The sequence below is a fragment of the Balaenoptera musculus genome, chromosome 17 (assembly GCF_009873245.2).
Source record: "Balaenoptera musculus isolate JJ_BM4_2016_0621 chromosome 17, mBalMus1.pri.v3, whole genome shotgun sequence".
NCBI lineage: Eukaryota > Metazoa > Chordata > Mammalia > Artiodactyla > Balaenopteridae > Balaenoptera > Balaenoptera musculus.
Genome location: NC_045801.1, coordinates 36,768,718 through 36,786,517, shown reverse-complemented (window position 1 = coordinate 36,786,517; position 17,800 = coordinate 36,768,718). Strand labels below are relative to the sequence as shown.

Here is a 17,800-nt window from a genome sequence, read left to right as displayed (position 1 = left end):
AACAAGGTGATAAACAGATACTCCTTTTTTTCTAGAGACAATTAATCAGAAAGCAATGACTTAGAAGTTAAGACTACAGAGTCTGCAGTCAGAATACTTGGTTCTAATTCCAAGCTCGCTAATTGCTAAATGGAAAGTATTGCCTTAGGTAATTACTCAACTTCTCTAAGTCTCAGTTTCCTAATCTGTAAAATGGAGAGGACACCAATATCTGCCTCTTAGAATTGTCAAGAATTAAATAAAATTATCCATGTAAAGTGATTTCCACAGAACCTGACAGATAGTAAACATTAAATAAAGGTCAGGTATAATGATAATTATGGTTTAGAGAAGTTCAGGTGTTGATTTTTCTGGAAACAAAAGGATTAAAAAAGGATCTCTTTTGGTCCAGAATCCTATAATATTCAAAATCTTAGGACTGAACATGGGTAGCTGGTATGAACATCAGGAACAGGGAAAACGAATGAATAACTGTAAGCCAGAGAGCTGGCTGCTACATGTGTTCTTCCTTAGTCCAGTTCACCAGCAAGTGCCACAAAATGGGATGCAGGACAAGAACCCTGTGGATTCCGTGCTCAGTGATTCATAGTGTTCGACAGTCCAAGCCCAATTGGTACTTGAGACACCATCTCTCAGTTAACAAAAATAAATAATGTAACAAAGCCTGAATAATAACAGGCCTGATACTCAGAAACAACCTAATTATGAAGATTCTGAAATTTACCATTAAGCTATAAAGAGGTACATGATTTTCCACATTTAATCATCACCCCAACCTGACCCCTCACCCATGCCCATTCATCTTTTAGGAAACACAGCTTGATTCTTAATACTACTGCTGTATGAAGAAATAATGATCTTTGTTAGTGCACCTGAAAATACACCATCAGCCTAGAGAAGGAGCATTTAGCTCATACCACTTTAATGAAAATGTCAGGACCACCCTGAAGTATTTAAGTCCTGTAAATGCCAAGTAAAGAGAGGAGCTAAACAATTAACGTAATGGATGACAGCAAGCAAAGAAAAAGCTAAGCTGATTATCAAAAAAATCTTCAACACTGCCCCTCTTATGCCATAAAATTTTTTTAAAGGAATTTGTGGTTAACACCCAACGTTTTGGTTACCTAAAATTAGCTCAGACTTCATTGGAAAACATTGTCAGGACAATGCAAATTTCATAGAGAAAGAGCTACATGGTCTCTTCTTTCTCAATCTTTCTAGGACTCTCTGGAAAAGGAGGCAAAAAAAAGAGCATACTCTTTTTTTTATTTAATTTAATTAAATTAATTTATTTATTTATGGCTGTGTTGGGTCTTCGTTTCTGTGCGAGGGCTTTCTCTAGTTGCGGCAAGTGGGGGCCACTCTTCATCGCGATGCGTGGGCATTTCACTATCGCGGCCTCTCTTGTTGCGGAGCACAGGCTCCAGATGCGCAGGCTCAGCAATTGTGGCTCACGGGCCTAGTCGCTCCACGGCATGTGGGATCTTCCCAGACCAGGGCTCGAACCCGTGTCCCCTGCATTGGCAGGCAGATTCTCAACCACTGCGCCACAAGGGAAGCCCAAGAGCATATTCTTGAACTTTGATAGTATTTAGGTGGTAGCACCTGTATGTGCTTTGTTCCTCAAAGTGCTTCCAGCATGGATCAGAGCCTCATGTACTAGATGTTTGATAAATGTTTGTGGAAATATCTGCAACATTTTTAGGCAAGGGCAAATGTGCTTGTAACTGCTGGTCTAAGTGCTACCCAGGTTATGTTTATTTCCTGTTTCTACAGTAATAGAAAATGGAGCAGGAGCAAAGGGGCCAAATACATCGACATTACTGTAGAACCCTGAGGTAGGGCACAACTTGGAATGAACTTCATTTGGATCCACACTGTGCCTAAGATCACCTAATGGAAAATTTAAATGATTTGGGGCCAGAGAGGTTGAGAAGGACAGCAATAAAACATTGTTGAATGAATACATAAATGAATTCTACATTATTATTATATCACAACTTACAGCTTCCTAAAAACACCAAGAGATGGTATAGGCCTGATGACATTAATTGACTTGGTTTTTTAGTTTCCTTTCTCTCTTGTGAAATTTTGCAGATGTAAGAGTAAATCCTATCAAGCCTCACTAAATTTAAGAAAACTGAAATCATATCAAGCATCTATTCCGAACATAACGCTATGAGATTAGAAATAAATTACAGGGAAAAAAACATAAAAAACACAAACACATGGAGCCTAAACAATACGTTACTAAATAACCAAGAGATCACTGAAGAAATCAAAGATGAAATCAAGAAATACCTAGAGACAAATGACAATAAAACACGATGATCCAAAACCTATGGGATGCAGCAAAAGCAGTTCTAAGAGGGAAGTTTATAGCTATACAAGCCTACCTCAAGAAACAAGAAAAATCTCAAGTAAACAATCTAACCTTACACCTAAAGGAACTAGAGAAGGAAGAACAAACAAAACCCAAAGTTAGCAGAAGGAAAGAAATCATAAAGATCAGAGCAGACATAAGTGAAATAGAAACAAAGAAAACAATAGCAAAGATCAATAAAACTAAAAGCTGGTTCTTTGAGAAGATAAACAAAATTGATAAACCATTAGCCAGACTCATCAAGAAAAAGAGGGAGAGGACTCAAATCAATAAAATTAGAAATGAAAAAGGAGAAGTTACAACAGACACTGCAGAAATACAAAGCATCCTAAGAGACTACTACAAGCAACTGTATGCCAATAAAATGGACAACCTGGAAGAAATGGACAGATTCTTAGAAAGGTATAACCTTCCAAGACTGAACCAGGAAGAAATAGAAAATATGAACAGACCAATCACAAGTAATGAAGTTGAAACTGTGACTAAAAATCTTCCAACAAACAAAAGTCCAGTACCAGATGGCTTCGCAGGTGAATTCTATCAAACATTTAGAGAACACCTAACACCCATCCTTCTCAAACTCTTCCAAAAAATTGCAGAGGAAGGAACACTCCGAAACTCATTCTATGAGGCCACCATCACCCTGATACCAAAACCAGACAAAGATAATACAAAGAAAGAAAATTACAGACCAATATCACTGATGAATATAGATGTAAAAATCCTCAACAAAATACTAGCAAACAGAATCCAACAACACATTAAAAGGATCATACACCATGATCAAGTGGGGTTTATCCCAGGAATTCAAGGATTCTTCAATATATGCAAAGCAATCCATGTGATACCTCATATTAACAAATTGAAGAATAAAAACCATATGATCATCTCAATAGAAGCAGAAAAAGCTTTTGACAAAATTCAACACCGATTTAAGATAAAAACTCTCCAGAAAGTGGGCATAGAGGGAACCTACCTCAACATGATAAAGGCCATATACAACAAACCCACAGCAAACACCATTCTCAGTGGTGAAAAACTGAAAGCCTTTCCTCTAAGATCAGGAACAAGACAAGGATGTGGAAGTCCTAGCCACAGCAATCAGAGAGGAAAAAGAAATAAAAGGAATACAAATTGGAAAAGAAGTAAAACTGTCACTGTTTGCAGATGACATGGTACTACACATAGAGAATCCTAAAGATGCCACCAGAAAACTACTAGAGCTAATCAATGAATTTGGTAAAGTTGCAGGATACAAAATTAATGCACAGAAATCTCTTGCATTCCTATACACTAACAGAAAGAGAAATTAAGGAAACAATCCCATCCACCATTGCAACAAAAAGAATAAAATACCTAGGAATAAGCCTAACTAAGGAGGTGAAAGACTCAGAAGACTATAAGATACTGATGAAAGAAATCAAAGATGACACAAACAGATGGAGAGATATACCATGTTTTTGGATTGGAAGAATCAATATTGTGAAAATGACTATACTACCCAAAGCAATCTACAGATTCAATGCAATTCCTATGAAATTACCAATGGCATGTTTTATAGAACCAGAACAAAAAATCTTAAAATTTGTATGGAGACACAAATGACCCCGAAGAGCCAAAGCAATCTTGAGGGAGAAAAACGGAGCTGGAGGAGTCAGACTCCCTGACTTCAGACTATACTACAAAGCTACAGTAATCAAGACAATATGGTACTGGCACAAAAACAGAAATATAAATCAATGGAACAGGATAGAAAGCCCAGAGATAAACTCACGCACCTATGGTCAACTAATCTATGACAAAGGAGGCAAGAATATACAAGGGAGAAAAGACAGTCTCTTCAATAAGTGGTGCTGGGAAAACTGGACAGCTACATGTAAAAGAATGAAATTAGAACACTCCCTAACACCATACACAAAAATAAACTCAAAGTGGATTAAAGACCTAAATGTAAGACCAGACACTATAAAACTCTTAGAGGAAAACACTCTTTGACATAAATCACAGCAAGATCTTTTTTGACCCACCTCCCAGAGTAATGGAAATAAAAACAAAAATAAACAAATGGGACCTAATGAAACTTAAAAGCTTTTGCACAGCAAAGGAAACTCTAAACAAGACAAAAAGACAACCCTCAGAATGGGAGAAAATATTTCCAAACGAATCAACAGACAAAGGATTAATGCCTGATATACATAAACAGCTCATGCAGCTCAATATTAAAAAGCAAACAACACAGTCAAAAAATGGGCAGAAGACCTAAATAGTCATCTCTCCAAAGAAGACATACAGATGACCATGAGGCACATGAAAAGCTGCTCAACATCACTAATTATTAGAGAAATGTAAATCAAAACTACAATGAGGTATCACCTCACACCAGTTAGAATGGGCATCATCAGAAAATCTACAAACAACAAATGCTGGAGAGGGTGTGGAGAAAAGGGAACCCTCTTGCAGTGTTGGTGGGAATGTAAATTGATACAGCCACTATGGAGAACAGTATGGAGGTTCCTTAAAAAACTAAAAATAGGGCTTCTCTGGTGGCGCAGTGGTTGAGAGTCTGCCTGCCAGTGCAGGGGACACGGGTTCGAGCCCTGGTCTGGGAAGATCCCACATGCCACGGAGCGGCTAAGTCCATGTGCCACAGCTACTGAGCCTGCGCGTCTGGAGTCTGTGCTCCGTAACAAGAGAGGCTGCGGCCTGCGCACCGCGATGAGGAGTGGCCCCCGCTTGCTGCAGCTGGAGAAAGCCCTCGCACAGAAACGAAGACCCAGCGCAGCCAAAAATAAATAAATAAATAAATAGTGAAATTCTAGAAGAGAATAGCTGACAATGCTAAATACACATACACATACTGCTATTTAAATAAATAAATAAAAAGAAAACTAAAAATAGAACTACCATATAACCCAGCAATCCCACTACTGGGCATATACCCTGAGAAAACTGTAATTCAAAAAGAGACATGTACCACAATGTTCATTGCAGCACTATTTACAATAGCCAGGTCATGGAAGCAACCTAAATGCCCATTGACAGACGAATGGATAAAGAAGATGTGGTATATACATATACAATGGAACATCACTCAGCCATAAAAAGGAATGAAATTGGGTCATTTGTAGAGACATGGATGGACATAGACTGTCATACAGAGTGAAGTAAATCCGAAAGAGAAAAACAGATATCGTATATTAACACATATATGTGGAATCTAGAAAAACGGTACAGATGAACCCGTTTGCAAGGCAGAAATAGAGACACTGATGTAGAGAACAAACGTATGGACACTAAGCGGGGAAAGCGGGGCGGGGGGGGCAGTTGGTGGTGGGATGAATTGGGAGATTTGGATTGACGTATATACACTAATATGTATAAAATAGATAAGTAATAAGAACCTGCTGTATAAATAAAATAAAGTAAAATAAAATTCCAAAAAAAAAATAGAGTAAACCCTTAGAGATCCTGGGCAAATAGGGGTAATCACTTACACTGACTTATTTGCCATGGGACCCATCAACTGATTTCTTTGTAGGGATATAGATGCACAGGAGTCGCTCACTAGAGCATTAGGTCAGAATATTTACAAGCTGTCAAATTACTGGGTGGAGATGTCAGGAATGGGACTTCCAAATGTCAAGATTTCATCTAGCTAAGATTAAAGACCTAAATCTCAAATGTAAAAGATTTGAGATTTAGTCTAAAGTTGTTGAGATGAATAAAACTGGACGGTATAATATTTTTGTTTGAAGAGTTGTCACCCAGAAGACAGAGATTTATTTTGTATTGCTTCACAGAGCAGGAATAAGACCAAAGGAGAAAAGTTTTTGGCTCAAAAAATGGAAAAAAAAAAAAAAAAAAAAAAAATAGATCTCTCCCTTCTACAGGTATTTGAAAAGAAGTTGATTTAAAAAAAAAAAAAAACGATAACCAACTTTTATCTGCCAGTAAAGGAAGAACTTATTTAATTTCCAGTTAAGATGCTATTATCTGGTTTTATTTTAAATGTGACTGAAGTACCTCCATAATTCTCTCTCTCCCCCACTAGAAAGTGAGCTCTTTAAGCCAAGAACTTTCTCCTAATTATCTTTGCATTCACAGAACATTACTTGGCACATACCAGGCTCTCTGTGAATGTTAATTAAGAAGTGAGTAACAAAATATTATAAAATATAGCTTAAAAGGTTGTAATTATATGAAGCATATTTTGATTTAAGTGGTATTTTTAATCTCAGAATAAGTTATAGTATTGGTTGAATGAATAGCTGTTGGTTTAGGAGTTGCTGCTCTTCTATCCTATTTTCTTCAAATTCCTATCTTCTTTCTCCATTAACCAGGCAATTGATAGAACCTTAAGTATTGACTCTAATAATAATAATACCTACTTATTTCATAGAGTGCCCTACATTAAACTACAAAATATTCCACCTACATTATCTTATGCAGACTTTACAAAGTCCTCTGAGGTAGACGTGATGAACTTTTATACGTAGAGCAGAGAAGGCAAAGTACAGCACTGAAGTAGGTTTTGCACCTCAAGTTTGAGCTTAAGTTTGTTCTCAGCTACGAAACCTTGGCAAAGTTAACATTTCAGAGATCTAGATTCTTTTTTATCTATAAAAAATAGGATAAAAATACCTCCCATTCTTACTATGGGTATTAAATTAGAAAATATATGACTGCTTCTTGCAGAGACACCCTTTTTTGGTACGTTGGCAGGCTAGATTACTTGTACCTTTTTCTCTATAAACTGCCTAGAAGTACTGGATAAAGTATAACTAATATCCTTTTAAATGCATAGCTGTGGTAGTAAGGAAAATTACCATGGGTAAAAATTAAGGAGTGTACTGAAAACCAGGGTGCTAAGCATGAGCTGATGATGACACTACCATGGGGTGAATCAAGGATGTGGGTTATAAGAGCCACAGGGTACAGGAGATAAGGCCTTGGACCCTCACAAAGTGAAAATGTAACACTGAGACCCATACGTACACCATGGTCCTTGAAGGGGTACACACAAAGTGAAACATAGAGTGGGAAAAAATGTACATATATACACCTACCAAACCTAGGACACAAAAAAGAAGCTTGCTTGTCTTGGCTTCTACTCTATGTAAGAGAAAAATATCTCCTGAGGATGCACTATCATGAGTTTACCATCATTTGGGTGTGTTTTTCAAGATTACACTTGGCAAATGAGGAAACCCCAAGATGACAAATTAGCATTAAAAATGTGCCTAACAGAAGCACCACAGATAAAAAATTCACTATAAGAGCTCATAATTCAAAATTACAAAGCACACAAGGAAAGAATCCACCATGTCAGCAGAAATAATAAATAGCAGAATTAGTTCTCCCAAGAACTACAAATCATGGAATTATTGGATACTGTAGCAGCCAGACTCTAGGGTGGCACCCATGAACACTGTCTCCTAGTGTTCATTCCCTTTCATAACCTTCTCCCTCTAAGTGTGGGCATAACGTATGGCTTGCTTCTAACCAACAGAATACAGCAACAGTGATGAGATTTATGTGACTACGTGTACATGATTATGTTACATAAGATGGTAATGCCAGTCTTACTAAGAAACTCCCTCCCTTGCTGGTTTTGGAGAAGCAAGCTGCCATGTTGTGAGCTACCATGTGGAGAGGGCCACATGGCAGAGAGCTGAAGTGGCTGCTAGCTGACAGCTAACAAAAAATGAGTTCTTATTCTGGTGGCCTGCAAGGAACTGAATGCTGCTAACAACCAGGTGAGCACTGAAGCAGACTGTTTTCCAGGTGAGACCCAGATGAGAAACCAGCCCTGGTCAATATCCTGATTTACAGCCTTGTGGAGGACCCAGCAAAGCTGTGCCCAGACTCCTTATCCGTATAAACTGTGAGGTAATAAAGGTGTGTTGTTTAAGCTACAAAGTTATGATAATACCCTTGTGTAGGAATAGATACCTAACACAGCTACAGACTATAAAATATGTTTAAAATGCTTAGAGACATAAAAGGAGAACTAAAAACATGAAGAAAAATAAGACAAAAAGATAAATCACCAAGAAGATTTAAAAAACACAAGTAGAATGTCTAATAATAAAAAAAAGTAATTCCTTAAATGATTTAACTCAATGGATGTGTTAAACAGCAGATTGAAATCTGCTGAAGAAACAAAATATGAACTGGAAAACAGATCAAACAAACTGATCTTGTTCAGTTTTAAAACATATAACACAGATATTACAAGATGGAGAAACTTGAGAGATTAAGAGAGATATGGGATAGACTGAAAAGCACCAACATTGACCAGAGAATCCAGAAAAGAGAAGTAGAAAGACTGAAAGAACTAATGGCTGAGAATTTTCCAGAATTGATGAAAGACATGACTCCTCAGATTCTAGAAGCAACTTAGACCCAAGAAAGATAACTGTAGTAAACACATTGAGGTGACATACAGAACCCCAAAGTCAAAGGGAAGATTGTAAAAGGAATGAGAAAAAACATCCTCCCTCAAGGGAGCAACAGCAGACTCTTCAACAATAGCAATGGAAACCAGAAGACAGTAGAATAATATCTGCAAAGTGCTGAGAGAAAATTGTCCACCTAGAATTCTATATTCAACTGAATGATCAATGAGAGAATAAAATACACATTTTCAGACAAAAAAAATCTGATTTTTACCACTAGTAAATCCTAATGAAAAATCAAACCCAAAGGAAGGAATGTGATGCAAAAACCAATGGTAAGCAAGAAATTTGTGCGTGATATGTATAGCTGATTCACTTTGTTATAAAGCAGAAACTAACACACCACTGTAAAGCAGTTATACTCCAATAAAGATGTTAAATAAATAAATCTACACAGCATTGATGGTAATAAAAAAAATAGTTAAGACTACTTACTGGGTATAAAACAAAATTAATATATACATATTCTGAATCATTTTGCTGTACACCCAAAACATTGTAAATAAACTATACTTCAATTAAAAAATGTGTTACCCTGATGTTCAATTCAATAAGCCAAAAATCTCACACTGCTGCAAGAATATCTTTATATTAAATAGCACTCTGTGGTAAAAGTGCTGTGGATTTACCTAGTAATCCTCTTATTCCTCACTTCCATTTCATTCTTATCTACCCTCTCTACTCATTAATTCCTACATTCTCCACATAATTTTTCTCCTAGGCTCTAATTTATACTCTTCTTTTCTCTCTTCCTCCTTCCCACTGATTTTTTATTTTGAACATGTTTGTGTATACATATGTGTAAACATGTATAATACTTATGCATGTATAATACATTTACTAATTTTTTAAAAATCTCAATGTATATGCTTTGGAGAGTGGTAAATTCTAAATGTGTAGTTTTTGTTGGGATACAGTTTGAAAGATTTCTACAAAGATGGAAGAACTTACAAAAGACTGTGGTACCCAGATCCACTTCATTCTATTGTAATGGTCTATCACTGAAGCAAGTATGTAATGTTAAAAAAACAGTAGGACTATCGGCAGAAATCCTGGTTCCAAATCTTGGCAGTGATAGATGGTCCACTGGCAAGTTGTTGCGAGGATCAAAGACTGTATCTCTGCACTCTGGTGGTGTTTCTCTTCCTCCTTGCCAAGACCATTTCATTTGGTTTCTAACTGAACGATTCCATCTGGAAGCTGTGCAATGAAACCTTCAGGATGTGCCCAAGACTGTCGTTCAAACTCTTGGACCACAGTTAGTCATGCTAAATCACTATCACTGACCTCCCATCTACTCTGACTACAGATATTTCTGCAATACTTCTTGAGGTAGTAAAACTTCAAGGTATGTAATGTGTCGATCAGCATACAGAAAAGCACGTAAGTCTTTTGTAATCAACTCTTGGTCTCCTACCACGCAGCTCATCAGATGTATAAAAACAAAATAAAAATCAAGTTAATGGCAACTTTAACACAGTGCCAGCTGATTATATTCTGCCATTGGCTTGATCAATCCAAAGATCTGTATTGTACATGTACCCTTGAAGGAAGTTATACAGCATTTCTATTATAAAGAAACCAATGGTATTTCATATTGTGAAACAAATCTATAGGATCATGGTATTAGAAGCAATTCTTATATCTGGAGGCAGAAATCTTGGATAATTAAAACCTAAACCAATTTAGACAATTGCTCCATTAACCAAAAAATAAAATAACCACGGATGCAAAAAGCAAGCAAGTCAAAAAGATTACATGATTTGCTCTTTTTATTTCCCCCAGTTAAACTAAAACCAATGTCTCCATCACTCCCCTCCCCCCATACTGTTTTGACTCTTCAAAAGAGAAGCTAGGGAAGGATAAAAAGCTTATAGGCCTCGATAACCCCAAAACAGAATATCTCAGAATAACCAAAACGTGAGTGTATCCTGTTTCACAATCATTTATAGCTAGTTGAATACCATTACAAAGAATTAACATCTGCCAAGCTCAAACAGAATTTCCACTTTTACAAGTGTATGGAAGTATTGTGATTACAACAGCAACAAAAAAACCTACTTAACTGAGTGAGCTGCTGAAGATTTTTAGAGGAGTAAGCCTTGCAGTGGTGAAAACATAATAAAAATAATGGTGGCACTTTAGCAGTCAGAGACAATAGGTTAGGGAAAGAAGGATAAGTAGAGAATTACAGGTAAAGGATTAACAAGCAGAAGAGCCAACTGTGTGGTCTCAGAAAATGGTACTGGCAAATTAGAGATACAGTTTCATGATTTCATGGAGCCAGATCTGGGTTCTGTAGGAACCGAAGCCCTAATTCTCATGGTTAAAAAGTACAAAGCTCTGTCAGCTGATTTATAAAACATAGTTATTAATGCCAAAGTCAGGGTGGTGGAGGTAACAGCAAACACCCGGCAGTACTCTCTGATGTCCTGAATAAGATAATAAACAATATGACGAAGCTAATCTCCTCAGCATTGCTCGAGGAAAGGTCCCCTGGAATGGGGTTATTTCAGATTTATATAAGAACCACTTAAGTGGTCAACAGATATAGAAGTGATTAGCAGTTTTCTAGGCTTGATGACCTCTCTCCATAAAAGATTAGGAGAGCCTAAGAATAAAAACTGAAAAGGTAAGTTAGCTTGAGTCATAATTCTATTCCCTTTCCTTCTCCCCTCAAAAAATGGCTACTCTCTCTTTCTCTTTGCAGAGAATCCTCTGTTCTTCATCCTCTATTTTGCTTTGGAGAGGTCTTAAGATGTTCTTTCCTCCAACTCTGAGTATCTGTCTTGCACAGCAGTAGCACAGAAGGTCAGGTGATGACACAAGGCCTATGCCACACGGAATCAGTCAACATTCTTTCCCCATCTTTAGACAGGCCAACAGCCTAAGTATCTCCAACAGCTGATTGCTGCAGGAAGCTCAGAGAACATCTTTGGTCAATGCCCCTGCTCCCAATCACTTCAATGATTCATTACAAGTCCTCTCTCAGGGTTCTCTTTTAAATTACTCACAACCAAACTAAAAAGGCATAAATTAGAAAAAAAGATAAGATGTCCTTTGTTGGAAAACAATTAATCGGCAGCAAAGAGAAAATAAGGCATACCAAATAAAATAGATAAAAATGAGAACCCACAAATCAGATTATAAAACAATATTCTGCTGACATTTAAATAAAGTAATTCAATGGCAACAATTTACCTGCTGCCTTTTTGCCCACACTCCCAGATTTCTCTTGTTTGAGGTTGGACACAACTTTTCATTTCTGTGTACTTAGTGCTTCACATTGAACCAACATTATTTACTACTTACTTGAGCTTGCTTGCATACTTTAAAAGGGTGAATTGTTTCTTGGTAGAAAAGCTGATGATAAGCTTGTAGGTCAAACCAAAAGTACGCACTGTTCTTCCACAACTGCAGACGGAAAAAGTACATAAATTACTACCACCCAATTATTAAAGCTCTACAAAGCTCTGATTTCAAATAAAAATAATTGTTTAGCTCCTCGGTGTTACTATAAATCAGGTTCAATTTAAGGTGGTTTTATCTTGTATCACAAACTGGCAACATACAAATTATTTATTGGTATTGTCACTGGATCATTATATTTTTGCATATATGTTTCTCACATAATTGGTCATCAAAATAGTAAGTGTTCTAGTTAATAATTAAAAAGTAATCACGCTATCTCTGGCATGAAACCAAAATCTGAAGGTATTTGGATATATATGGGCAAATGTGTGTTATACCAGAAGCAAACACTACTCTAATAATTGAGCTAGTGAAATACTTTTCATTTGAGCAAAATAAAGACTGTTTGTGACAACTAAAAAACAAGCAAACAAAAAACCTAGAAATAAGTTTGTCACTATTCATTGCAACTGTCATTGTTAGACTTATTAAAAATAAAAAGTAAAGGATTGATAGAAATCAGCACTGAAGTTAATATACATTACACTGAAACAAAGTTATATGAAAGTAATCTATTGTTAATAATGCAAGTCAATTCTTGTCTATCTGTATTTTACTTTTCTTTGTAATTTTAGTAGGAAAATGAACCAAAGAGAATTATAATTAAGATATTTAAAATTTTACTAAATATTTAGCATGAGATTTCTTACCAGAGGAGATGGGAATTTTAACATCAAATATGACTACTTGAGCATTAAATTATTTCAATCTCTCATTTTAAATGAAATAAAAGTATAAAATTAGATTTAAAATAATTATCTTCACCTTGTTCCCTGAGTTCTCACAGAATTTAGTAAAGAAGAATCCAGCTCTATTTTCTACATACAAAGATTGCAACAAATTTTCCATGTGAAATCCTCCCAAGGCACCATCTGCCATGGTTTTAATCTAGATAACAAAACAGAAGTACATTATCCACCCAGAAACATTGTTATTTTTTTATGGCATTGTACAACAACAGCGTTTCATAAATTCTACCAAGCTGTCATTTCCCCACTGGACTATTTTATTTTATTTTTGTACCATATATGTAATTAATGCAGTATGTTTGCATCTGCCTGTCGCACAAGATTCATTTATGGAGCCAACTATAGCAGCAGAGTTCATTCTATTATAAACCAATCTGATTTCAAACTTAATATTAAACTGACTTCCCAACCTCAACTATTTTCACATTTCAGGCACCGTGACACCATTTTAGGAGTCTTCCAAATCTCTGTTGGTGGCCTCTTTCCTACGTATTTACTGTTATTTTAGCCTTGAACTGCTGCTATAATAGCTACAAGAGTTATAAAAAGAAATATCTTCAAGGCCTCTCAGTGATGCTCATTAACTTTCCTTATGGGGTCCCTCTTCGGACAGTCTCACTCCATACAGGTCACGGCCTTCAGAGTGTAAATGGCAGTATAAGTTCTCATAAAACTTTGCTATTTATGGGCTTCTCTGCCAACAGTGCTGGCAAGCCTAACACCGTTTCTGAAACACAGAGAGCTGGCTATTTCTCCAAGCACAAGAGTAACTCTAGAATAAGAAAGGGCGTCCACTATTCACATGAGTTCTTTGCTATTTGTTGTGTGGAATTCAGACTTCTTCTTTGTAATCTTAAGATAACTGTGGAATGGACGATTTAGGGTTTAAGTCAGGTTCTTGCTATCTCTGTTATAGTGTCTCTCTGCCTCTCCCTTTATCCCCCTACTAAACAAATTCTGAGGTAAAAATTTAATGTTTTTATGATGTTTAACCATTAGCATTCCAAAGCTAAAAAATCATTATTTGGGTAGGAAATAATACTAAATAGAAGAAAAGGAGAACTGTTTGCTTAGAATAAAATAAATAGTCCAAAATTATATGTAAATGTTCAGCCTATACTAGGACTACGAAGGTTTCTACCTAAAGTATAATTGCTAAAGAATGTGAAATTTTCATTTAGAACTGGTGTATTAAATCCACATTATCAAGGTAACCACACACTGGAAATACTCTGCTTTATAAAAGTTCTAAACATATTTCCAAAACATAACATCGAATATTATGTTTTATAAAATGTTAAAAATTTAATACAAATCCTAGAGGGTTTTATTTTGTGTCTGAGGTGTGACCATACCAAAACAAGAACATAGCTGTTTTTGAAAACAGTAATCAACAGAGTATACAGCAACATGGTACTACAAAAGGAAATAGAAAGTTTTTGCATAAAAATCCTTTTGCAAGGAAAAAATAATTTTTTTGTTCAGTAAAGAAAAAAGTCATTATGGTAAATCAATAAAAATTCTCTAAATTCAGGGGACATTGAATAGGTTAAATGAGGAATCAAATTACTCAGTTCTCAAAATACTTACCACAGGTTCTTCTGTATAAGTATATCTTCTACCCAGCTGGGGCTTCAGACATTCAGAAATGTCAGTAAAAGATGTTAAACGAATAACTTTGCTGCTTTCTGACATGTGCCTTGACCTAAATTATAGGGATGAGAACTAATTGATCAACAAATATTTTGAGCACCTTTGGTATACATTTACCGAATCTTAGGCGTGCTCCTAAGCATTGTGAGAGAATTAGAAAAAAAAGTATCAGCATCAAGTCCAGCCCTCAAGAGGCAGTTGAGAAAATGAGGTACAGTCATACATAAAGACAACTCTCAATAAAATAACTGCTGGTTGAATGAATTCGTGAACATATCACAGATGCCAAGTGTCTGGGACGGATAATAAAACTATGGGCGTGTAAGAATGAGAAGTCCCTTGGAGGTATATTAGTAATTAAAGAAATGAGCTTTTTCCTGAATAATGGGTGGAAGATAAATTCTGTGTGTGTGTGTGGGGGGGGGGTGTTTAGAGGGCTTCTTCAGATGGGGAGAAGAGTGAACAATGTATGAAGGTAAGTAGGCAAAGTCTTGTTTAAAATGCAGCAAGTTAACCAATTTTCTTAGGTCAAGAGAACACTAACAGCTAAACTACATACCAAACATTGTGCCAAATATAATTCATATGATCATATTTAATCCTCACAACAGGTGGGATTCACAAGGGTTTATATGTGGTAGTTTGAGATGAGATGATGGAAGACTCTGGAGTTAGACTAATAACTTTCGACATCATCTTTCTATATTTTCTCATCCAGCTCCCTCTCCCATAGACCACTGCAATTATTCCAAACTTCATTTTCCAGCTCCATAACACACGCCTGTCCCAACTCACCAGCCTTCCTCCACTCCAATCCACCAGCAGATTACTCTGCAGGTTCTTCTCAGACAAAATGTAGGTACAACATGTTTCAGTTTCCCCTGCGCCATGTAGCAGACACTATTAATTGACTGGCTAACTCAACACCCATTTCTGACAACATGATTCTATCACCAGCATCACTAAAATACTAAAAAAGCTGAATATTCACTTATCAAGACTCCAGGTAGGCAGGGGTTGTCATGTAACACAGTTATGATTGAGATATAAAATGAAGTCTGCTAGGGAGCTTCTATGAAAGCCTGCTTTCCTGACTACAGGGAGAGAATTAATGGATATTGCCCCTCCTCCTTCTTTATGATTTGAAAGCCTGATGTCAGGCGCTGTAACACCACTGACTATAAAGGAATGGCCGAGAGCATTACAAAGACTTAGGCCACAATACTCCTGATCTGGTGAACCAATACTGGCAGTTGCCTACATTCAGATTTCTTGTTCTGTGAAAAAAATAATTCCATTTGTCTAGGCCATTGTTAGTCAACTTTTCTGTTATTTGCAGCTGAAAGCATTTCAAATTTATCTATCAACAAATATATTCACCTACACCCATCCTTACGTCCTTCCATCCTGTCTCAGGAAGAAGTGTCCTATTTCCTGTCCAAGGTAGCCTCATTGCCTTGGTTACTGAACCCTTCCCTCTCTTCTCCTTTGAAGGGAAAGGTACAGAGAGTAGATGGGTGGTTACCAGGGGTTGGGGGAGGGAAGAGTGAGGAGTGATTGTTAATGAGATGGAGCTTCTTTTTTGGGTGATGAGTTGTTTTGGAATTATATAGTGGTGATGGTTTTACAACTTCGTGAATATACTAAAAGTCACTGAATCGTATACCTGAACATGATTAAAATAGTGAATTTTATGATAGGTAAATTTTATCTCAATAAAGAAGAATAAAAGTGAAGTAATAAATCCTTAAACAAATAATTATCCACCAGCAGACTCCACACCAAAGTTAACACCAAAGGGTATTTCTTCAGGCTGAAGGAAAATAACTCCGTTTGAAATAAAGAACAATGAAAAGGGTAAATAGGTGGGCAAATCTAAACGAATTTTTAAAATATACTGTATTAAATAAGTACAATATTATTGAGGGTATTTTGAGTTCTCAAGCTTGAGAAATATTACTGAGCAGGGAAAAGAATTGAAGGGCAATCTCAGAGACGTCTTTTGATTGTACAGCTCATGAGAAGCTAGAGATCATAACTACCACATCTTTAAAATTACCAATCTTAGGCGTTCTACAATTAATTAGAGTATGCATGGGAAATACAACCCTCTAATATCTATCCCTGAAATATAATAACTCATGTAAAAAAATAAAAGTATTAGTTTTCAATTTCTATTTAATTTTTATATTCTTCAAAAATCTTACCATTGCAGTTCCAGCCCTGATCCGGGAAGATCCCACATGCCGCGGAGCAACTAAGCCCGTGCACCACAACTACTGAGCCTGAGCTCTGGAGCCCGGGAGCCACAACTACTGAGCCCGCGCACCACAACTACTGAAGCCTGCGCGCCTAGAGCCCGTGCTCCGCAAGAAGAGAAGCCACCGCAGTGAGAAGCCCGCGCACCGCAATGAAGAGTAGCCCCCGCTCGTCCCAACTAGAGGAAAGCCCGCGTGCAGCAACAAAGACCCAACGCAGCCAAAAATAAAAAAGTTAAAAAAAAAAAAAAAATCTTACCATTGCAGAAAAGCACTTGGGACACAAAAAGTTGCACCTACCCTTTCTTAATCACATCATCCTTAGAAGAAACTGGATTCAAAGACTCACTCTTCCAAGGTTTTTGAATTGCTGTTTTTACTCTAGGTGGTTTCTTGGGAGATTTAGAAAGTTGTGATAATCTGGATTCTTCTTTCTAAAAAGCAGTAAGATAATGAACAAAGTGAAAAATGGGCAAAATGGGGAAAAAAGGACAGCGAATAAAGCATAGCTCTCCAAAAATACCTCAAAATTGTTTTGATCATTAGAGGATTTCTTTCCTCACTCTACCACTTACTATGCTATGTTTGAGAAGGAGAATATTTTTTATTCTCCTTCTCAAACTCCGACTTTCATGCAACCAGCAGGCTGAAATCCCTATACCTATTTAGAGTATTAAAAAAACAAGGCCAAAGGCTTTACATTATTATGAAAAAAGACTCTTTCCTGGAGGAAGAACTTTGTAAAAACTTTATTCTGTAACTGAATAAGTTTTAGTGCTCTGTGTGTGTATGTGTATGTGTGTGTGGTGGGGTAGGGAATGCAGGTAG

General features: G+C 36.7%; 1 protein-coding gene across 1 annotated transcript in view; it reads right to left on the bottom strand.

Moving 5' to 3' along the window:
- RGS22 (regulator of G protein signaling 22) overlaps positions 1–17,800 on the bottom strand; it is a 196,896-nt gene that overhangs the window by 75,353 nt on the left and 103,743 nt on the right. Inside the window, exons 11-14 of the mRNA XM_036830350.1 lie at positions 17,273–17,406; positions 14,652–14,766; positions 13,078–13,200; positions 12,154–12,255 (exon numbers count right to left, since the gene is read on the bottom strand). Coding sequence (XP_036686245.1) covers positions 12,154–12,255; positions 13,078–13,200; positions 14,652–14,766; positions 17,273–17,406 — 474 coding nt within the window. The remainder of the gene's footprint in view (positions 1–12,153; positions 12,256–13,077; positions 13,201–14,651; positions 14,767–17,272; positions 17,407–17,800) is intronic.